Source organism: Ipomoea nil, unplaced genomic scaffold (assembly GCF_001879475.1).
Source record: "Ipomoea nil cultivar Tokyo-kokei standard unplaced genomic scaffold, Asagao_1.1 scaffold1043, whole genome shotgun sequence".
NCBI classification, from domain to species: domain Eukaryota; kingdom Viridiplantae; phylum Streptophyta; class Magnoliopsida; order Solanales; family Convolvulaceae; genus Ipomoea; species Ipomoea nil.
This window is the reverse complement of record NW_017617471.1, coordinates 10,223,412-10,248,355: the sequence shown is the minus strand read 5'-3', so window position 1 is coordinate 10,248,355 and position 24,944 is coordinate 10,223,412. Positions and strand designations below refer to the sequence as shown.

Here is a 24,944-nt window from a genome sequence, read left to right as displayed (position 1 = left end):
TGACAAAAAAATTATATTTCGTCAGCAAATATTACAAAAAATCTTATTGTATCTACCAAAATATATAGTGACGTTATTTAATATAACGTCGCAAATTGTTATATTTAGCGACGTTTTTTAGAGCGTCGTTAAAATTTTCGTCGGGAAATGACAGATTTCTTGTAGTGAAAGTTATAATACAAAACATGTTATATATATATATATATATATATATATATATATATATATATATATATATATATTTATTTATTTATTTATTTATTTATTTATTTATATTTATTTACCAAGTATTTTATGCAAATATAATAAATACTAATATTTTGTTTAATACTTTCACATAATAACCTACGACACACATCTCACAATACATGAAACATGTAGGAAAAAAACTATCACTACTGAATATCAATAGGTGTTTGTTCGCTAAAGAGTTCATATTACAACTAAAATCTCAGTCATATACACAACAAGGCAAATCTAAAACTTCCTATACCATAATCTCATTGCATGATGAATCCTTCTATGCTGCTAACAGTAACCTAATTGCACATGACACACTACCAATAAAAAAAAAAAAAAAAAAAAAAAAAAAGACATGTACTGAAGATGAAAACAATAACAATGCTACCCAAAAGAGAATTAAGAAGAATTAGAGAAATTTAAACCAAAAGTAGTATTTATTTAAACTATCGCTTTAAGACTAAGTATTTAAACTAGCGTTATTACAAAGTTGCAAACATTTATTTTAGTGACAATTATAATCAATCTCTCATATATTATATTACATTTATATACTTTAAATTACCGATTTAAATAAACAAATTCAACATTTATTTACCTATGCATGAACATCTCCTATATAATATTGCATTGATATACTTTGAACTTATTTAAAAATAATTATTGGGCATTATCCCATTCGCGCAAAGCGCGTAAAAAAAACTAGTATATATATATATATATATATATATATATATATATATATATATATATATATATATATATATATATATATATATATATATATATATATATATAACATAATTTAAAATTAATAAATTAAACTATATACAGTAAATAAATGATTCTTTATTTTTTCCCAAGACATTTAAAACTCATTGTGATTAATAACCACAATTAATCTACAATTAATCTAGCAATTAAGATTATACCATGGAATGATGCCATTTCATTTAGGCGGGAAAATGACATGGCAAAAACATTTTGCTATTATATAGAGTAAGAGTGATTAATAACCACAATTAATCTACAATTAATCTAGCAATTAAGGTTATACCATGGCCATGGAATGATGTCATTTCATTTAGGTGGGAAAATGACATAGCAAAAACATTTTGCTATTATATAGAGTAAGATAAGATAAGATGTTAATCCTTTAATTGTAACTTTAAAAAGTTTAATCACTTAATTAACTTTTTAGATTTTTCAAAGAAAAAATAATTTTTTAGGTAAAATTCTAGAGCTTATTTCACCATTTTCCCAACAATTCTTTTTAAGTGGGAGTTTAATATTATTTAAAATTGAAGTGGACGTAAAGCTGTTAACGACAACAATATATTGACTTCTACCCATTCCCATAAGATAAGATGCACCCAGCCCACCATCTTCTAACTAAACTCACCCAATTTTCCAGTGTAGCCATGGATCCCAAGCTAGTCCAGATCTACAACACCATGGGTTTCATACGCAACCCAGATGGTTCATTCACACGTCAACGGGAAATCACCGCCGACCCAACCAACGCCGTTGATCCATCCTTAGTTCTAACCAAAGATATCTCCATTAACCAATCCAAAAACACTTGGGCTCGAGTTATCCTACCCCGCCAGCCGCTTGATTCTCCAGGCCAATCCAAACTTCCCCTCATAGTCTTCTATCACGGAGGAGGATTCATCGTGGCCGGCGTGGACGAGCCGAGCTTCCAAGATTTCTACCGCGCCATGGCCACTGAAATATCCGCGGCGGTGGTCTCCGTCTCGTACCGCCGCGCGCCGGAGCACCGACTGCCGGCGGCGTACGACGACTGCCTGGAAGCACTGCACTGGATGAAAAACACCGACGACAAGTGGCTGAGAAACTCCGTTGACTTCTCCAGATGCTTTATCATGGGCGAAAGCGCCGGCGGGAACTTAGCCTACCGCGTGGGGCTTCGCGCATCGACGAGTTCTGCGGAGCTGAAGCCTCTGGAGATCAAAGGGCTGATATTACACGAACCATTTTTTGGGGGGATGGAGAGGACAGGATCGGAATTAAGATCGGAGAACGACAAGGTGCTTCCATTGAAGATGACCGATGTGGGGTGGGATATGGTGCTTCCACTGGGCGCTGACCGGGATCACGTTTACTGTAATCCAATGGTTGAGATGAAAGCAAATCCCGGCATGTTTGATGAGGTGAAGCGTCTGGGGTGGAAGATTTGGGTGTCGGGTAGTGAGGGAGACCCGACCATTGACCGGCAAGTGGAGGTATTGAATGCGTTGCAAAATATGGGCGTGAAAGCGGTGGGTCGGTTCATTCAGGGTGGCCGACATGGGATTGAGCTTTCTGATCCACCCAAAGCTAAGGAACTGTGCATTGCGATAAAAGAATTCGTAGAATCATTTTAAGAAAATACTTGGTGTACTTACATTTTAAACTTTCAACTTGTACTCCCTCTCACATGTTCTTGATGTAAACTGTGGACCCATATGATGAAAATAATTAATCCTGACTTGCCACTTCAGGGAGTATAAATGAGGGAGTAGAATTTTGGGAGTCTATATAGTAGAACTCATCATTTTAATTATTTACTGTGGATTGTTTCCCTCACGTACGTTATTGTTGTTTTGGAGGCCGCCCTTTTATATAACATGGAGAATGGCATGTCATTCTTCCTACCTTTATCAAATATGTTTTGAATATGCAAGAAATATAAACCTATTTGGATTGTATGCAATCCTCAAAACGGTGTAAGAGTCCATTTTAAAAAAAATTCAAATAATTGAGTGTATATCACCCACTTCACAACAAATGTAAGGTAAAATAAACAACAGACAAGACTAATACCACCATTTTCTTCACTTGTGTCATCAAGGTATGTAGTGCTTTGAACTTTGATTCCCTTCTTGATTTTCGTCTTGTACATCCTCATCTGATCCAAATCTCTTTCAAGGTGTCCTTCTTTACCATCATCTTCATTGTCTACCATCTTATCATTCCCTTGGTCTTTTTTCTATTCTTTCCCTCTCAACCTCTTCTTTTTCACTCTCCACACTCTCTTCCTTGTCTTGCCTTTCTACCCTTCATCATTCACACCTTCAAGTTCATCTCCATATCCCCCTTCTTGATTTCACAACTCTTGGGTGTGTAATTCTTCAAATATTGGGAGTTTCTTGTTCACTCTCCCTTGTATCTTCAATCACCTCCTCCAAGGGTACTATACGTACCTTGAAGTTCACACATTTCTCATGGTTGTGCACATCATGCTTGACATTTGGAGTCACTTTAATGCCCTCCCTCATACTGTCATCGGGCACAATGGTGATTCCCAACGTCTAGGCAATGCCCATGCATGTCTCCTCACTCAATCCATATGATAGTCGTAATATGTGTGGGATGCAATGGAAAGAAGGTTTGGAAATGTGAAGCTAGCTTCCCGGGGATGCCGTACCGTTCTCTAAAGGTGGTGAATGAGAATTAAGCAATGCGCGGCTAAGCACGAGTGCGTAATTAAGAGTAGTAGGAAGCTAGGTCTCAAGACTTAATTGTAAAAGTAGAGTATTATCAAAGTAACAAGTGAAAGTAAATCAAAAAGTAATTGTAAAGAAGTCACTCCCTGAGTATAAGAAGTAATGTAATGCATTGATCATTATTCTTGAAAGATGTTTCTATTGCCAAAGCTACTCTCGTGGTCTATTTGGCCTATCAAGTAGTAAAATCCTACTCTCATAGCAACCTTACTACATGAGACATTTCATCGGCTAACTCCCATACGAGTGAAGTACGATCGTACTATTATTTCCTCCAGAAGACACTGAAGATGTCTGAATTAGACTTTGTGGTCTCTATGAAAGTACTATCTCTTTAAGATGACATTCTAATGTCACTTGAATCACCTCATTTGTATATTCCTAGCTTGATATATGATTAAAAAAAAAAACACAGAACGTCGCCAAAATGTCTTCAAAATGGCATTGTTTTCCTATAATGCACAAATACAACCACAATTAGCCATAATTCTCAACTTATGCAAAATAAGTCATTCTAAACATATAATAGGCTCAAAACACTCTAATTATAGCACAACATGTCATCAAAATATCCCACAAAATATAACATTTTTGGCACTTACCACCATACTTTCCTTAGCTTGAGGCTTGGCATGACACCTTTAATCAATTCCATCCAGTGGAGCCACAATGGGAGCAGTAGGGGCAGCTGCCCCCACTCCCCACCCCATCCATTTTTATATATTGTATGTATATGTCATTTGTATATACATAGTCAACTTATAAATATTAAATTTACATAAATATAACCAAAGGATGAGTTAGTTTAGATGCATGGTATGGTATTTGGTGGCAAATTCTGTTGTGGACATGTGTCCACCTTGCAAGGTGGGCATAGTTCTACAACGGCGTCGTTTTGGTTGAAAATGACGCTGTTCTAATTTTTTTTTTTAAATTGTTTTTCACTTGTTACGTTGTTAACGACGTTTCTCTCTTCACAATCGCATAGTTTAGAAATTATGAATCTACTGTATTTAAATTATGAATATACAGTATAGAAATTATGAATCTACAGTATTAGGTTTGTGAACATGTGATAGAGCTATATGTTCATAATTTTCTATGTTGATATATCCAATTGTTGAACTTTAATTTGTATTCACAAATCACAGAACTATATGTTTATAATTTGATAACTATACAATTTAGAAATTATGAATCTACACTACATAAATTACGAATCTACAGTACAGATATTGTGAACCTGTAATATAGAAATTATGAATCTACTGTATAGAAATTATGAATCTACTATATGAATCTACGATTTAGAAATTATAAATCTACAGTATAGATTTTATGAAGGCCGGTCCTATAATTTTATAGATTTGAGCATTTTCATAATTTCTATACTGTAGATTATGTTAGGAAATGTTAGATTGGTGGGAATGTTAGATTGCTGAGAATGTTAGGTCACTGTGTTCGGTTTTAAACTGAAGTATGTAAATAAGGTAATGGTAATAAGACAAATTGATTAAAATGCCAAAAATCTAAAATTAGTAATAAGATAAGGAAATGCGAGAATATCTAAGAAATTAAAGGGTATTTCACATTCTCTTTCAATAGCTAAAAACTTTTTGCGTAAATTATGTTACATTTTTTTTTAGAAAAATTACATAATTTGAATTAAACATGAAAATTTTATATTCTCAAACAATATAACATTAATTATCCTATATAACTTGAACTAAACATTCCTGAAAATAACGTGATAATATTAATCCTATATATAGTAAAGCCATATGGTCTTGTGAAAATTAAATGGTGATAATCAACATTTAATTTTCACAAGACCATAATAATATTGTTAATTCTAATAACAACAACAACAACAACAACAACAACAACAATAATAATAATAATAATAATAGTAATAATAATTGCAATAATAATAATGATAATAATTCAACTGATAGTTTCTAATATATATATATATATATATATATATATATATATATATATATATATATATATATATATATATATATATATATATTTATTTATTTATTTATTCATTTATTTATTATATTTATTTATATTTCAATTTCTACTGTAAATTATTGTGTGAATGATGGTCCACATAATTGTATGGATCATGAATTTCAAATACATTTTTAATATATTAAAAATACATTATTTTTATATTGAAACTACATTACATACATATATAATGTACCCTTAGTATATTTAAAATATACTTTTTATTGCATGCAACCCCAAGTTCATAAGTTTGAAATTAATATATGGCATAGCTAGGCGGCCTAATATTTAAGATTGTTGATGTGCATATTGAGAACTACGGAGACAAAGATGTGTTATTTGTGGATTCATCGGATACTATCCAACAACACTCTCCAACTTGATTGACGTGAAGTAGGCTCAGTAACATTAAGATTATAATTCTCGAATTATTAGTTCTCATCTTTTATTGATTACACACTTAATTCGATAGTATTTGGAAGAAAAAATCAATGCTCGAACTAAGATTGTGATTTTGGTCTTTAAAGATCAATTGTATGTTGCTACATCTAGAGTTAGAAATTTTAAAGGTCTAAAAATTTTGATCCGTGGTGACTCTAAAATTGTAATTCAATTACTATTATAGTTTACTAAGTTCTTAAAATTTTGTAATATTAAATACTATGTACTAAATTTTTAATATAGTTTAAGATTTGTAGTAATCACCCACCTTAAATATTATTTTAATTGTAAATATATTTATGTTCATAATTTTATCATAGGCACACATAATAATTATTAAATAACAAAAATTTTATATATGAATAAACCTCATATAGAGTATATTTTTATAACATATTTTCGGTGTATCGCACGGAACAAATACTAGTTATCTTATATAACTTGAACTAAACATCATATTTGGAATGTGCAGTAAACTTCTAAAGTTTAATTTCAGCAGCAATATTTGGGATTTGGGAAGATTTTTAGGATTCTACAAAGTCTTTTATTGCAATGCACAGTTCCTTAGCTTTGGGTGGATCAGAAAGCTCAATGCCATGTCGCCCACCCTGAATGAACCGACCCACCGCTTTCACGCCCATATTTTGCAACGAATTCAATACCTCCACTTGCCGGTCAATGGTCGGGTCTCCCTCACTACCCGACACCCAAATCTTCCACCCCAGACGCTTCACCTCGTCAAACATGCCGGGATTTGCTTTCATCTCAACCGTTGGATTACAGTAAACGTGATCCCGGTCAACGCCCAGTGGAAGTGCCATCTCCCACACCACATCGGTCACCATTAATGGAAGCACCTTGTCATTCTCGGATCTTAATTCCGATCCTGCCCTCTCCTTCCCCCCAAAAAATGGTTCGTGTAATATCAGCCCTTTGATCTCCAAAGGCTTCAGCTCCGAAGAGCTCGTCGACGCGCGTAGGCCCACGCGGTAGGCTAAGTTCCCGCCGGCGCTTTCGCCCATGATAAAGCATCGGGAGAAGTCAACGGAATTTCTCAGCCACTCATCGTCGGTGTTTTTGACCCAGTGCAGGGCTTCCAGGCAGTCGTCGTACGCCGCCGGCAGCCGGTGCTCCGGCGCGCGGCGGTACGAGACGGAGACCACCGCCGCGGATATTTCAGTGGCCATAGCGCGGTAGAAATCTTGGAAGCTCGGCTCGTCCACGCCGGCCACGACGAATCCTCCGCCGTGGAAGAAGAGTATGAGGGGCAGTTTGGATTGGCGCGGAGAATCAAGCGCCTGGCGGGGTAGGATAACTCGAGCCCAAGTGTTCTTGGATTGGTTTATGGAGATATCTTTGGTTAGAACTAAGGAAGGATCAACGCCGGTGGTTGGGTCGGCGGTGATTTCCCGTTGACGTATGAGGGAACCATCGGGGTTGCATGCGAAACCTATGGTGCTGTAGATTTCGACTAGCTTGGGATCCATGGCTGCACTTTGGAAAATTGGGTGAGTTTTAGAGAGAAGATGGTGGCAATGAGTAGAAATCAAGTCTAAATAATTACCCACTTCCAAGTTCCAAGAAGTTTCTAATTAAAGAGTATTATATCTATAGTTTTTGTTCAACGCCATGATTCTCGTCAGGAATTTAATATTGAGCAATTTCAAATGATCCCAGAAAAAGTAATATTCAATTAGTCTAAAATGGTTTAACCTAAATGATTTAGAATCAAGTAATTGGCACCCTGCACCTTCTAGCTTCATCCCAATGTGGCGATTGACGTGTTGTTGCATAAATAAAATAACAATATTAAAAAAAAAAAAATTAAAGCCAATATTATGAAATAAAAATACAAAATTAAAATTTTTTTTAAAAAAAAAAAACATTAAAGACAGTCATGGTCTACCGTCAATCGTCATGCTTTTTAATTTTCTGGTTTTTTTCTTTAGATCTAGAGACATAAAAAGTCTAGAGACGAAGAAGGCTCCTCCAACCCTTTATTTTCAGATTTAGAGGTTAAAGTATAGTTATTTTAAAAAAAAAAAAAATGATGAAGGCAGCCTCTTCGCTCCTTCTTCTCTAGATTTGAAGACACCAAATGGTATTATCAAGTAAAAAAAGGGGATAAAACATATTTCAATCGTTATGCCTTGGACCCGTGTCCAGCATGCTTGCTGGACACGGGTAACAGTGCCGTTAGGCACTGTTATCTCCTTTTTTTTTTTTTTTTTTTTAATTTCAGATCACTTTGTTATAGAAGTATATGTTCATAATTTTATTACTATATGTTAATAACTATACATTCATAACTCCATAACTGTACGTTCATAACTCTATAACTGTACATTCATAACTCTATAACTGTACATTCATAACGTCATAACTGTACATTCATAACTCCATAATTGTACATTCATAATTTTCGAAGCTCTATGTTCACAATTTTAGAGCTCTATGTTCACAATTTTATCACTATATGTTCATAATTGTAAGTTCATAATGTTAGAGCTCTTTGTTCATAATTCGATCAATAACTGTACATTCATAATTCCATAACTGTAGATTCATAATCTCATAACTGTAGATTCATAACTCCATAACTGTAGATTCATAACTCTATAACTGTACATTCATAATCTTCGAAGCTCTATATTCACAATTTTAAAGCTCCATGGTCATAATTTTATCACAATATATGTTCATAATTGTAAGTTCATAATGTTAGAGCTCTGTGTTCATAATTTCATAATTACATAACTGTACATTCATAACGGCATAACTGTACATTCATAACGGCATAACTGTACATTCATAATCAAAAAAAAAAATAACGCCGTTAACGGCAAAACACGCGCGAATTTTTTTTTTTTAACTAAATGACGCGTTTTTTTTTTAAAACGACGTCGTTTTGGGCCCGTGTCCACAATTCAATGTGGACACGGGTCCAGAGCATAATTTGCCAACATATTTGGATGCACGATTTTAATGAGTTCATGTGGGCTGATGGAGCCTTAAAAAAATATTTCATTCTTAGAAGTTAAGTGTCGAATTGGACTTTTTAAACCCAGGGTACTATAGCTCGCAAATTATGTTGTGGACTCATGTTCACAATGAGTCTAAAACGACATCATTTTAAAGGAAAATGTGGCCTTTTAGTTAAAAAAAAATAAATTAATTAATTTTGTCTCGCCGTTAACGGTGTTAACGACGTTATTCGTTTGTGGCATTATGAATGTACAGTTATGGAATTATGAATGTAAGTTATGGACTTATGAATACAAAGCTCTGAAATTATGAACTTACAATTATGAACATATAGTGATAAAATAACATAGAGCTTTAAAATTGTGAACATAGAGTTTCGAAAATTATGAATGTACAGTTACAGAATTATGAATGTACAGTGATGCAATTATGAATGTACAGTTATGCAATTATGAACATAGAGCTCTGACATTATGAACTTACAATTATGAACATATAGTGATAAAATTATGAGCATATATTTCTATAATTAACAAAGTGGTCTGAAGTTTTTTTTTTTTTTTTAAATGGAAGAGAACAGTGTCACTAACGGCACTGTTACTGTGTCCAGCATGCATGCTGGACACGGGTCCATAGCATAACGATGGACTATAGCTAGCTAATTGTATAATTCAGAATAGTTTATGTGGTTATTTGACCTTTATTAAGTTTAAACTAAGTTAGAAATAATTTCAATTATATAATTTTAGAAATAATTTAGTCCTTAAATTATTTGTTTAGTGGTCATTTTAGTCACCAACTTCAAATATATCTTAAAATGAACAGTGATGGAATAATAAATATGTAAATTTGTGGGTTTCCTCCCAAAGTACACATCAAATAAGTGAAAATTAGATTTTAAGTCAAAAGCATCAGGTTGTAGCTTTGTTTTCTTTATAAATTTATTTAAATATTCATTAACGAATAAAAATAATCTTATAGAAAAATATTTTCAAAATAATTAAAGAAAATACTAGTAATAAAGTGAAAAAAAAATATGTACATACTAGTTAACTGAACCGAATTAACCAAAATTCCTAGCCCTTTAACCATTAATCGAACCGAAAGTTCTAATAACCGAATCGATTTTTTTTTTTCAATTAACTGAAATTTTTAATTAAATTTTGAACTCCTTAAACTTATAAATAAAAATTAGATTACCAATTACATCAATACCTATAAAAATTAATATTGTTTAATATTTAGGATTTTATATATATATATATATATATATATATATATATATATATATATATATATATTTATATATATATATATATATATATATATATATATATATTTGTTTTTCTTAATCATTTTGAAAACATTTATCTATAGATAAATGTTTTCAAAATGATTAACACAGGATTATTTTTGTTCTTAATCATTTTGAAAATGATTAACACAAGATTATTTTTGTTTGTTAAGGAGTATTTAAAAGAATTTATAAAGAAAACAAAATTATTGTCTGGTGCTTTTGACTTAAATTTGTTTTTCCACTTATTATTTGATGTGTGCTTTGGGAAGAAACTGATGTGTAGTTTACATATTTACTCATCCATCATTGTTAATTTACTCCCCCAAAAAATAGTTATATGAGGTGAAAGACTGAAATGACCACCAAACAACAATTTAGGAATTAAATAGAATCACATATATAAATATGGGACTAAGTTGGCTATTCTAGTATACATGATGGACTAAATAAATAGCGATAGGTTTCACAACAACCCCATAGATGTACCTAAAAATTGAGAACTAAACAACTACAAATAGCCAGACGACTAGGTAACACAAATCAAAGAAAGATGTTTGATAAACTAGCCTATAGCAGATTACATGTAAAATGATTTTGTTCTCAAAATATTGTTTTAAAAAAAAAAAAAAGCTGTTTTGAGCAGCTTTTTGAATTTTATTGTTTTGGAGCAATAAGTTAGTTGTTACAAAATTTAAATTAATCAAACATTTATATTGATTGTTTAATCCAATCAAACAACTAATACTAGTCAAAATTGATTAATAAGTTAATTATGTTACCAACAATGCCTTAAAATGTTTTATATAAATGTCTTGAGTGAGTTCATGTGTACTTCAAATGCTTTCAATTATTTTGCTTCTTAAATTGCGCATGATGATGCAACATTTTTGTTAGGCTCCTTTTTTTTATGTGGTTGACTAATAACAAATGTTAGAGACTGCAGTCAATCTTCCTAAGTGAATTGGCTACTAATTGGTGGAGGTTAGAGAATATATATTTTTTCATTATTTGCTTCATCTAAAGACTAATAAAGATAATTATCACATCCACTCCACTTCCACTAAATCTACAACCAACATCATTATATATATAGTAAATAAAAAATTACATCTCTAACAAAATATAATAATACACAAAAATATTACAAAATCACCAATTTGTCCTTTAATATTTAGAAAATTAAAAATAAATTATTAATATTAACAAAATTTGTAAGTAATGAATTGAAAATGCTACTTCCAACATAATTAAAGGGAAAAAATATTATATTTTAATTTTATCTTTTGTACTTAATTATGAATCACTAAATTAGATTTCTTGTGATAAGTATGGATAATCATTTAGTCATTCGTAAATAAATATGTTAACTTATATTTTACAAGTCCACCTAAGATGTGCCATGATCCATTTATATTGATTGGAAGAATACACTGTTGTTATTGGACCAGGAACCTTGAATAATTGAAACTTCTTAGCGGGCTTATAAATCTTTAAACTGAATATTGGTGAGGTGTGCCAGGCCCAAGCAGCAGTGCAACGCTTGGGCGACGCTTGAAGACCCAGGTAGCAAGCTACCTTAGCAGGCCTTCCCCTCAAAAAATAAAGTTAATATCGTGTGGGCCACTGGCTCACGTATCAGATATTAAACTGATAAGAACAGATACTACACTTGATCTTAGCCAAAAGGCCGAGAAAGGTATGAGTGTCATGGTTCACGGCCCTATTATTTTATTAGGCGCCACAGGCATGCGCTCCCTCAATGAGAAGCGATGTGGGACAACAAAAATCTGCCTTCATAAGCTGTCTGCGTGATAACATTATTAGTGGGGGTGAAGGATGTCATAGTTTTTATGTACGGACTCACACTTGATGAGAAATCATCTTACAGATATCAATCTGTCATGAAATGTATCAAAGATAGTTACTTGTTACTTATGATAGAAATCATTATACTTTTTTTTGAAACTAAACCAAATTTTCATTAATTCAAATCAACATAAAGTTCGTTAACAATGAAAGACGGAGGAGACAACTCCCACTCCTGACGCACAGACATAGAACAGGCCTCCCTAGCTAAGTTATGGGCTACACTGTTCGCAGTACGATAAACATGATAGATAGCAACGTCAACAGATGAACGAAGCATATCTTTAACATCAAGAAGAACAAGATCACAAGAAGACACGCTTTGGTTTTGATTCAGACTTTGAATGACCTGAAGCGCATCGCATTCAACTCGAATATGGTGAATCCCCTTGTTCTTTACCCAACTTAATGCTTCCCTAATAGCCATTGCTTCCGCCTCTTTTGGTGTTGGAACTCCACTGCATGGTATGCTGGCAGCTGCCAAGAATTGGCCAAGATCGTCTCTAAGCACCCATCCCAATCCGGTCCGGTTCCTGGTAATGTCAACAGCTGCGTCTGTGTTGATTTTGAAGTAACCCGGCGGCGGTTTCTCCCATTTCTGAACTGGAGGAGTACTTGATCTGGGAACACTGGAATTGCTCTCCAAGGTGGACGTCCAATCTGCTAAAAAATGTTTGGCTCCCTCAACAAGGCTCCTGCTAGAAGTGCTTTTGTGATTCCATAACTTATCATTTCTTGCTAGCCAAATCTTCCAGCATATCACGAACAGCAAGCAACATTGATCTTTATCCAGAGAATCAATATGATGGTCCGCCCACTGCGCAAATGAAACAAAAAGACCAGTATGGATTGTTAAACCTGTGAGACTCCAACACTCCCTTGCATACGCACAGCTGGTGAATAAATGAACTGTGGATTCCACAGTAGATAAGCACATGTGGCATGATGACTGGCAATCTACACGTCGGGCACGCAAACAGTTAGCAGTAGGGAGACAATCGGTACAGGCTTGCCAAATGAACACTTTGATCTTCCTGGGTAAGTTGAGCTTCCAGATGGCCGCCCACTTCTTCTTGAGGTTGGTGTCCAGTTGTGGAGATAATGCCTTATAGCACCCCTTGACAGTAAACACTCCCTTCTGGTCATCATTCCATATCAAACAATCATTCCGCCTTGCAAGAGGGAGAGGGATGCTTAATATAAGATTTGCATCTCGTTCCCAGAATATATCACGAATAATGCTCTCGTCCCACCCAGAACCATCTTCCCTAAGAAGAGCTGAAACTGGTGCATCTTCAAGGAGGGGGAAAGGTGGGGTTTGAATCTTTGGGTCAGTCAGACTTGGCAGCCACTTATCACCCCAGATTTGAACTGAAGAACCGTCTCCAATTCTCCACCTACAATTGTTATGGATAATTTCCTGAGACTCAATGATGCTACTCCAGATAAACGACGGACTGCCAACCTTCTTAGCTACCAAAAGAGAGCAATTAGGAAAATATTTGGCTTTATAAACTCTAGCTACAAGAGAGGAAGGATTCTGTAGAAATCTCCAATATTGTTTTGAGATCATAGCCATGTTGAAATTCCTTAGCTTTCTAAAATTAAGACCACCCAAATCTTTAGGAATAGTAAGGTGATCCCATTTCTTCCAATTAATGCCGCGCCTGCCGTCACAAACACCCCTCCACCAGAACGAGTTCATGGCCCTTTCAATCTCGCTGAGAAGCTCCTTGGGTAGGAGGAAAAGACTCATGGCATGCAAAGGAATTGCTTGGATGACGTTCTTGAGTAAAACCTCCCTGCCTGCTCTAGTGAGGAACCTATTGGTCCAACCTTGCATCCTCTTGATAATACGATCCTTAATGAAATTAAGAATGCTCCTTTTATTCCTGCCAATGATCGAAGGGAGGCCAAGGTAATTTCCTTCCACTCCTTCCGGACTGACTTGCAGAATGTTCATGATTAGGTTCCTCAAATGTTGGCTGACATTGGCACTAAAAGAAACTGCAGATTTCTCATAATTGATGATTTGTCCAGATGCCTTTCCATAACAATTCAGAGTCTCTTTGAGAGCAGTAGTCTCCTGTTGATTCGCTTTAATAAAAAAGAAGCTGTCATCCGCGAAGAAGAGGTGTGATATCTTCGGGGCTTCCTTTGCAATCGCTATGCCGTGAATAATGCCTCGGGATTCCAGATTCCTGATCATAGCACTTAGCCCTTCCGCTAGTAGAATGAAAAGATATGGGGATAGAGGATCCCCCTGCCGAAGCCCCCTACTAGGGAGAATAGATTCCAATTCCTCACCGTCCTGAAGAACACTGTAGGAGACAGTAGAAACACATTGCATAACCAATCTGACCCAATTATCGGCAAACCTCAGTTTAAGCAACAAAGCTTTGAGAAGAGACCATTCTACTCTATCATAAGCTTTAGAGATGTCCACTTTGATCGCTGCATACCCATCTCTCCCTTGTGTCTTCCTTTTCAGAAAATGTTGGGTCTCAAACGCGAGCATTATGTTATCTGTGATCAGCCTTTGTGGAACAAAAGCACATTGATTCTCAGACACCAGGGAATTAAGAAGAGGCTTCAGGCGATTTGCAATAACTTTGGAAATTATTTTGTACGTGACATTACAAAGGGCGATCGGTCTTAAGTCTCCCATCTTCTCCGGAATGTTCTTTTTTGGAATAAGAACAATGTGGGTGTGGTTTATGCCCTATGGCAGTGTTCCCGTCGCCAAAACAGTGTCACAAAGATGCAGCAGATCGTTCCCAAGAATGTCCCAATAAGCTTGAAAGAATCTCGGGTTGAAACCGTCGGGCCCCGGTGATTTGTCTTGTTGCATGCTAAAGACGGCTTGTTTAACCTCTTCTAAAACAACCCTACGAAGAAGCGCTGAATTCTGGGCCGTGGACACCTTAGGAGTTATATGATCTGTAACTAACGCAGGATCCCCCGGGCTACTTGCGAACAGATGCATGAAATACGTTCTGATGAGTCTATGCAGATTTGGACCCTTATGTCTCCAAACACCCCTGTTATCCTGAAGTTTCTGAATATTGTTGGCCCTTTTCCTTCCTCGAACAACATTGTGAAAAAATTTAGTATTAGCATCACCTTCCTTGTACCAAGAAACTTTGGCCCTTTGCCTCCAAAAATCACTTTGTTGTTTCAAGGTGGCTAAATAATTTTTTTGAGCATCACGAAAGGCCAGAATGCTCCACTGGTCCTGTTTGCCTTTCAAGAAATTCATCTTCATCTTGAATTCTTCAATCCTAGAATTAAAATCCTTAGTAAGGTCTTTGCCCCATCTCCACAGAGCCTTACTACACCTTTCTAGGCGGACTGATATGTCGTCCCCTCTGGACTCCTCCCAAAAAGACCACATCAACTCTCTACAACTGCTTTCCTTAATCCATATATTCTCAAATCGAAACCTCCTAACACGATACCTTTTAACAGTGGGAATGGGCAGAGCAAAAAGTGGAATATGGTCACTGGAGGGAACCACTTCGGAGAAGGCCCGAGCCCTATCAAATTTCTCAAACCAAGAATCTGATGCCAAAATTCTGTCAAGTTTCTCCTCAACCCAGTTTGGAGTCCCCCTTCCCTTCTCCCAAGTGAATTGGTACCCTTCAAAAGGCAGTTCATGAAGGCCACTACTATGGACTGCACGATTAAAACCTCTAAGCAACCAGTCTGGGTGAGGGTGCCTGCCTCTCTTCTCGTTTTGGTGGAGCAAGTCATTGAAATCTCCCATAATAAGCCATGGAAGATCGTTTCTTGCCGCAAGTCTTGTCAGGAGATCCCACGACTCAGACCTTCTTGAACTCTCCGGCATGCCATAGAACCCGGTGAACCTCCAATTAATGTCGTTGTGCTGAAGTTGGATTACAGTATCAATATGATTTGGGGAGTAGCTTGTAACAGAGACTGAAAGTTCTTCTTTCCATAAAAGAGCAAGCCCACCTCCACGGTCCAAAGGGTCCACCGTGAAGCACCCATGCCAGCCCAATCTATTTTTTATTCTTTGCAGTTTGTTTTTGTTAGCTAGAGTTTCCATAAGATAAATTAAAACAGGCTTCCTCTTGTGGACTAGGTCCACTAACACTTGAACTGTCTCGGGGTTGCCCACTCCCCGACAGTTCCAAGATAAGAAACTCATTGGTCTTATTATATGAAAAATTGATGCTAATTTGAAATAAATAAATTGTTGATTATAATAGATATTGTAATATTTATATATGAAATTATGATATAATGTTTAGAATAAAATGATTATTACTCATGATAACTATTATAATACTCATAATTGAAATTGTGATAATTATAAAATTGAATTCTAATGTTAATATTGTAATAATTATATGTGAAATGTTTACTTATAAAAAATTGTAATATTTATTGTATAGTATACAGTTTAATGCCAATTTGAATTAAAAATAAATTGTTACTTATGATAGATATTGTAATACTTATATACTAAATTGTAATTTTTTAGGGTAAAATTGATTGTTATTAATGATAAATATTTTAATACTTATAACTAAAATTGTGATACTTACGCACCAAATTATTTACAAGTCAACCCATCTCATAGAAAATCTCAAACAAGTTTTTGTCTTATCTTCTAAATCATATAAGAGCTAATTTTGATAAGGTTATAATGTTAATATAAATTATGTTTGTGTAATCATATACAATTGTATAAATTATAACATCGATAAAAGTAAGGCCATATTTGACATGTGATATTAATAATTGGTTGAAAAAAATGTCCATGCCATCAGGGACGGAGCGAGAAATTGGATTGAGGGGGGCAAAGAAGTAGGACGGATTCAGAAATTTTTTCCAGTAAAAGTGAAACATTAAAACAGAAGAGATAATTTAAAAAACAAATAAATAAATTACCTAAGAATTTTTATTTTTTTTTATATAAACATTCATAACAAAATATGAAACATAATTAATTTGATAAAATAATTTGAATAGAAAACACATTGTAGGAGAAGGACTCAAAAATATGTAATACTATGTTAATGCAAGGATTTGAACCCAAGACCTTTCCTTTTAAAAAACCCATGCCTCACCAACTAATCTAACTTCTTACTTGTTAACATTTGCTAATTTTTTTTATACAAATACTAAAATCTATACTATATATACATATACATACAAAGATTATATATGGAGTGGGGGTGGAGTGAGGGGGGCAGCTGACCCCCCCTGCCCCCTTTTGCTCCGTCCCTGCATGTCATAAATTGTTAAGAGTGATTGTATACTTTTCTGCACTTTTTGTTTGATTGCCTATTTCTGTGAATTATATATATATATATATATATATATATATATATATATATATATAGTTAGGATCTTATGAGAACATGTGTTTAGGTGAGAACGTGAAAACACATCATGTGCATCCATTTAATATTTTTTTAATGGTCTAGGTTAGAGTAAGTGTGTGCGAACGCGCATTAAATGTGTGCAAACACACTAAATCACATTTGCACACATTTAATGCGCGTTCGCACACACTTAATCTAATCTATACCATTAAAAAATATTAGATGAATGTACATGATGTGTTCTCATGTTCTCACCTAATGATATGTTCTCACTGGAACTCTACTATATATATATATATATATATATATATATATATGTTCGAGTTTTGTTTTATCATTTAAATGTTACAAATATTTACATATTGTTATTTAGAATACATCAATTATTTGTTGATTAAGGTATTTTGTGTAACCAAGACTATGTGGTCTAATGGTATTCGGGTTGGACTTTCATTTAAAATGGTTTGAGTCTGAGCTTCAGTATAGGCGTTATTAATTTTTTTGTGTTTGGAAGGTATGTTACGTAATGTGCGTGCCTACCACTAGTATAAGCACATAAAATGAAGATAAACAAAAGTATTAATTTGAATTTTGAGACTTTTAACTATCCTTACTTCCAAATGTGCCGAAGAAGATTTAGCCTATAATTTAAGATATTATATGCTATTGAATAATTTAATTAATACTATGCTTACGCGGTATAGCAGTATAATTATCGACTGGTTATTGGTTCAATATGCAATATTTGAGAGAAGAGATCAATGTTTGAATCTTGGAGTAGATCCTTTGCGTGCAACGACATTTCGCCTTATCTACTGATGAGTCATTGAGTCACCGTGATTTACATCATTGTAAATGATCTATCGAACCGAGGTGTGGGCTGCTGATGAGTCATTGTCTCATTGAGTCACCGTGATTTACATCACCCCAAATGCTCTCTCAGGCCGAGATGTAGGGGCCGTTGAAGTTTGTGGATTCAACCTTTTGGGACCGACCACAGACTTACTTACTAAATAAATAATACAAAACAATATAATAAGGAATATTTGACTATAGTTAATATTTTATATAATTAGTTTTTTGGTAACGTACATAAATAACAAAAGACTAAACTTGTTCAATAATTTGATTAATTTAAAATTGAATTACCGTGTGAGTGAAATTGTTACCTAATCAATCAACTAATTACTTTCATTGTTTAAATTAATTGGTGGAATTAATCAATATTTTATTATGTATAATATATTATATGTGACAGAGGGAGTATATCTCTTAACCGGGTGCGTGGTTTTCTTCTTAATTAATGTCCAAGAAGAGAGTTACAAAACCTTTTAAAGTGGACATTATTATTCTTTAATATTATTTATTAGCCATTATTGTATTGCTTTGTAAGTGTCATTCTTTTGTATTATATAAACATGGTTCTCCATAATAAGATGGTTGAGGTTTTGAGTCTTGTTATATCTTGTCTATAGTTTTCAATTTTTTATTGATTTATTTTAAGAATAAGGGTCAAATAGGTCATTGAACTGCAATACAACAGCTAAGTTTATTGATAACTGCACACGTATATCAATTATCACAGCAGCTTTCTTGGCTTTGCTCGCATGCATGCTAATGCCATTTAACAAGTAACCACGTAATTTTTCACATAACCTTGTTATAATTAATGATCTGATGACTTTGTATTAATTTAACTCTACATAACGTTTTGAAGTAATAATATAATATAGTTTGTAACATTATTTATAAACTTTTATACTTTTTTAGGGATGAATGTACATGTTATAGGATTACACATCAAAAAGCAAAATTACTTGGACTCTCAAGTTCTACTCTCTAATTTTACTTACGCACTCCTAGTTCTCTCCTATCCTAGAAAGCATTTTTATATAAGTGCACTGTTGTGAGAAATGCTTTCTAGGATAGGAGAGAACTAGGAAATAATCGGAGCCGTTTATCTAAAAAGATCAACATATCGTAAGCAATTTTTATCAACAAAAATGTGATTGCATTTTTGTAAATAACTCAAATTTTGAAATGCAAGTAACATGTGTAAAAGTGCGAGTAACAAGTGCAAGTGTAGATGTAAATGGTGAAAGGAAAATCCGTTAAAAGTCTAACCTTTTACACTATAGAATGCAAGTAATTTATCTTTCACATTGGTACAACTAATGATATCTTTAGATGCAATTAGTATTGTTATTCGGGTGTACTTTATTTATTGTACTATGTGAGTCGTTACTTGCACATTTAGCACATTTTATTTGCATTATAGCTCCTTGGCCATGTACTTCTTATTTTATTTTTTATTTTTTAAAAATTTGTTTAAAATTTTTATATTTTTAAAGACTTGATAATTATAAACTATTTAATACTTTAATAGTTAATACTAAAAACAATGTCGTTTTGAGTGAAATAACCATTTAAAAAATAATAAAACAATAGCTAATCGATCATCTAGGCGACCTAGTCGAGGTCTATGCGGTCAGCCACTTAGATCACCGATTAAGGTGCTGAAGTTATAAACTTTAAATAAATTAGTTTAAACATAGCATGCATGTATCTACAAACGATGAACCACGTACTGCACAAAGTCAATTATGAATTTACCAAACATGGACCTATTATATATTTAAATATGAGTGGATTTGATTGTGCTACATTTACAGGGCGTTTGGTTAGAGGAGGAGAATTATGTGGGAAAGGAATTGTAATTTCATGGGAGTTGAATTACTAGGAATAAAGTGGGAATTTAAATTCCAGTGTTTGGTTGACAGGAATAAAATTACTGGAAATTTCAATTCCAATGTTTGGTATACATGGGAATTGAAAGGGAATAAGTAGTATAAAGTCAAAAATGTCCATTATTGTTGTTAGACATTAATTTTAAGTTAAAAAGGAAAAAGGTAATTTTGACTCATCACTATCTTTTTTTCCCAAGAATTAAAATACCAGTAGGGAACATGGGATTTTAATTCCATGAAAATGGGGGAATTGCAATTCCATGGAATTGCAATTCCCTCCAACCAAACTACGGAATTTAATGGCCTTTGAAATTAGGTGGGAATTAAGTGGGAATGGAATTTAAAATCCCTCCAACCAAACACCCTGTTAAGGGTTGAAAAATTTTTAGAAACAAAACCAAAGTTTTTCTGAATATCTAATTACTATTTATGATAACAGGCAAAAGTTTAAAATATCACTAAAGTGGATTCTGAAACAAAACCAGGATATCAGTGCAAAATTTTTAAAGAAGAATGTTTTTTTATGTCGGGAAAAAAAATTATATGATTCTATAGTACATATTTTCTCAACCTATTAAACACAACGAAGGGTTCGAACTTATAATCACTCATAATTTGAAATGGTAACTGGGATGCCATAACACAAATGGTAATTGAACAAAATAATATATTTCCCTTTCTCATCATCTTCTCTTTTAAAAAAAAAATTAAAAAAATTGATTGAATTATGCATGAATTCTAATAATATAATTATGATTTTATTTTGTTTAGATAAAAGTAAGGCCGACATAGCTAATTGTTTATCAAAATAAATAATTTACAACAATTGTTTACAAGAAGCCGAATTGAATTCTTGACTAATAAGACTTTAGAGATCCAGTAGTTTTTGACATGTGAAATAATAATTGGTTGAAAAAAATGTACATGTCATAAATTGTATACTTTTCTGCACTCTTGTTTGATTGCCTCATTTTTTGGGAATTATATTTATGTTTTTTTTCCTCATTTAAATGTAATAACAAATATTTACATATTATTCCTCACCAAAAAAAAAAATAATTTACATATTATTATTTAGAATACATCAATTATTTGTTTTTTTTTTCCAGACCATGAGGTCCTGAGCAGACTCTACGGTACGAGGCACCTTTAAGCCTGTATCATACTCAGACTAATTCTCGTTTGCACCAGGCTGGCCCAATTAAAGGTAAAGTGCTGGCCAGATTGATTTTTTCATACGAGAGGAGTTCAAACTTTCGGCCTGTTTTAAGGGATAAGAGTGCACGGCGACTCACGCCAACCAAACTGGTTACATCAATTATTTGTTTTTTACAAAGAAGGAAGGGCGAAGCCCCGGGGTTAAAGGCAATAATCAATCACCACGGGCATAGGGAGCCCCGATACAATCCCTGTGAACACATGCGTCGAGATCGCCGGTGTTTGGGCACAAAAAAAGACAGTACCAAATCGAGATGAAAATGAGAATTCTTCGCCAGCCACTACTTGATTTTGTTCTCTCAAAATAGGATAGCACTAATTGGCACTCTTAATTCTTTTTCAAAAGACTTGCACTAAAAAATGAGGTTATTAAGAGTACCTCCACGGTTGGCATCAAAAAACGGATCGTTAATCCAGTTGACAATATTGGCCGAATCACTTTGAATACTTACCTTAGTAAATTTCATATCCCAAGCTACTTTAAGACCAATAAGGATTCGTAGGCCTCAGCAACATCCGCAGGATACATCAATTATTTGTTGAGTAAGGTATGTTGCGTAATGTACGTGTATACCACTAGTATAACGACATAAAATGAAGATGAACAACAATATTAATTTGAACCTAACCCGTTTGAATTTTGAGACTTTTGGGTCCGTTTACTAACAGAAAACTGTTTTCTGTTTTCTAATTTTCAATTTTCGTTCTCTGTTTTTCATTCTCTATTTTCTGTTTAGAAAACATGTTTAGTAACAAAAAACTGTTATCTATTTTCTAATTTTTCAGTTTTCACCTAAAATTTTGTTGAGATAATATTAATATTTTTTGAGTTAATATTTAAAATATTTATTTTGGATGTTATTCATTTGAATGACATGTATATGAATATATAACTTTTACTTTGAATTCTAATATATGTGAGATTTCAATGTTCGATATCTAGACCAAACTTGTATTATAATGTAACATAATTAAAAATATTCAAACTAATAATCTATTGAGTTCAATCAAAATCTAAAACATTATATAGAGTTTAATTCTTAATTTTGATAATGTAAATAATGTCTAACTTTAAAGTGTAAGCAAATAAATTATGTTTAAATAAGTAAAGTGAGTGGAAAAGATAGAAGATAGTGATAAGTAAAATAAGATGATAATGAATGTAATCATTGTAATGTGGTTATAGTTACATATAACTAAATAGATGATAGATGATTTGGTTTTCCATTTCAAAAACAGTTTTTAAGTGTGTTTCAATTTTTCAAAAATTTTCAAAAATATTTTCAATTTTCAAAATAGAAAACTGTGTTAGTAAACATGTTTTCTGTTTTCTATTTTTCAGTTTTCAAAAATTTCCAAAAACCGCCGGACTATCCTTACTTCCAAATGTGCCGAAGGAGACTTGTCTATAGCAGTATAACTACCGACCAAAGACTTAATTACTAAATAGACATTTCAGAGAGCTTTGATTGTGACTAGTCACAAATCAGAATGCAGAAAATATGCATGTGAAGGAAGACTGATGAAGGTTAGGCAGGCTTTAAGTCTCCAACAACCCGTCAACAAGGAAAATATTTAAAGAAAAAAAATGAGTTACTAAACTATGAAGGAGTTATTATGCTCTCAGTTGGGGGTGCTAGGTTTCGCTTCTACGAGAAAATTCTGGTTTATGTTGATTTTGTAGGCCCTGGGGGTTGTTCATTGCTCATTGTTCCCTGCTTCTCCTCCTCTACATTCTTTAGCACCGTTTGCTGTATTCTTTGGGAGCCTTTGTCCTTTTCCCGTCGCCTTAGTCTGATGGCGTCCACCAGCAAAGGAAAAGAACCGCTCGAAGCTCAGTACGCTGGCCTCCATATCAACGAAGGCGATGATGTGGAAATCCAAGTGGGAGAAGAAGTGGTCAATCCCGTAACTACTGGCGATGTCTTCTCTTTAGTCGGCACTCTTCTTACAGAAAGATCCATTAAGTTCAACTATATGAAGGAGACGCTATCTACAATCTGGAGACCTGTTAGAGGTATGGTGGCCAAGGAGATCTCTACAAACCTGTTTGTCTTCTACTTTTTCCATGCCAAGGATATGCAACGTGTTCTGGACGACGGACCCTGGTCATATGATCAGAATCTTCTTATCCTTCACAAACTTGGCAACAATGAATCTCCTTACGCTGTCAATCTGGACAGAGCTGACTTTTGGGTTCAAATCCACAAGATCCCTCAGCCCCTCACCAACGCTAGAATGGCGGAAGTGATCGGTTCAAGCCTGGGTACATTTATTAAGGCCGATATATCCAACTTTGATGGGACGCACAATGCGTTCATTCGTATCAGAGTGAGCATTGACGTGAACAAACCGCTAAGAAGGATAGTGCGAATCAAGCAGGCTAATGGTGAAAGTCTAATCCTTGAATGCAAGTATGAAAGGTTGCCTACATTCTGCTTTACGTGTGGTAAGATAGGGCATGCCGAGAAATATTGTCCCCAACAGCTTGATATCAACGATGAAGGTTTCATCAGACCCTTTGGTCCTGAGCTCAGAGCGTCTGGTCGGCGCTCTAATTCCCTGAATAGTCGCTGGCTGCTTCCTGAGTTCCCAACCTTCCCATTCAGGCCACCGGTGACTTTAGCCGGCAACGACGATGACCAAGCGATTCTGGAAACCAGAGCGGAGAGTACGAGGTACGAGGAGGGGCTTAGACAAACAACATTTCAGCCCTCGCTTGATCCAACGGTTAATACTCAGAATGTTGAAGAAGGTCAGACTTTCAACCCATCATCATTTAATGCGAGTTCAGTTGGCATTAATGTCCATGCAGACGCTCCTATGGCCTTTCCAGCTCATACTTCGGTTTTGGATATCTTGATGGGAGAACAAAATCGCAAAAGACAAGCCCATGAAATTGGTGGGCCTGTTACTGATGCTTTGGCCCATGCTGACATTATGTGTGTTGATCAAAGTTTCTCTGTTTTTTGTCCAAAAAACTTGCCAGAGGCGGGTCCTGGAGCCCAGGCCCGCCTAGATCAATGAACATCTTAGTTTGGAACTGTCGTGGGCTAGGCAATCCCGCTACAGTTCAAGTATTGGTGGATCTTATCCACACTAAGAAGCCAAGCATTGTCTTTTTGATTGAGACTCTTGTTGCAAGTAATAAATTGGAGCCCATAAGGTGTAAAGTGGGCTTTGAAGGACTCTTTGTGGTCAGCAATAGAGGACACAGTGGAGGTTTAGCCTGTTTATGGAAGTTGGGCCCTATGGTGACTATTTCAAG

The 24,944-nt window shown here is 34.4% G+C and overlaps 2 protein-coding genes across 3 annotated transcripts; one reads left to right on the top strand and one right to left on the bottom strand.

Moving 5' to 3' along the window:
• Positions 1-1,578: 1,578 nt before the first annotated feature.
• Positions 1,579-2,918, top strand: LOC109180949 (carboxylesterase 1-like). Of its 2 annotated transcripts, none has more exons than XM_019330674.1 (2): positions 1,579-2,630; positions 2,836-2,918. In XM_019330674.1, the coding sequence occupies exon 1, from the start codon at positions 1,608-1,610 to the stop codon at positions 2,625-2,627; it is 1,020 nt and encodes a 339-aa protein (XP_019186219.1). In that variant the 5' UTR covers positions 1,579-1,607; the 3' UTR covers positions 2,628-2,630; positions 2,836-2,918. The 2 variants fall into 2 exon arrangements, with proteins under 2 accessions (XP_019186219.1, XP_019186217.1); XM_019330672.1 differs by having other exon boundaries at positions 1,579-2,617; positions 2,794-2,908.
• A 3,761-nt stretch (positions 2,919-6,679) lies between these two features.
• On the bottom strand, positions 6,680-7,839 carry LOC109180989 (carboxylesterase 1-like). Its single transcript, XM_019330727.1, has one exon. It carries the CDS (start codon positions 7,694-7,696, stop codon positions 6,734-6,736), a length of 963 nt encoding a protein of 320 aa, XP_019186272.1. The 5' UTR covers positions 7,697-7,839; the 3' UTR covers positions 6,680-6,733.
• Positions 7,840-24,944: the final 17,105 nt, after the last annotated feature.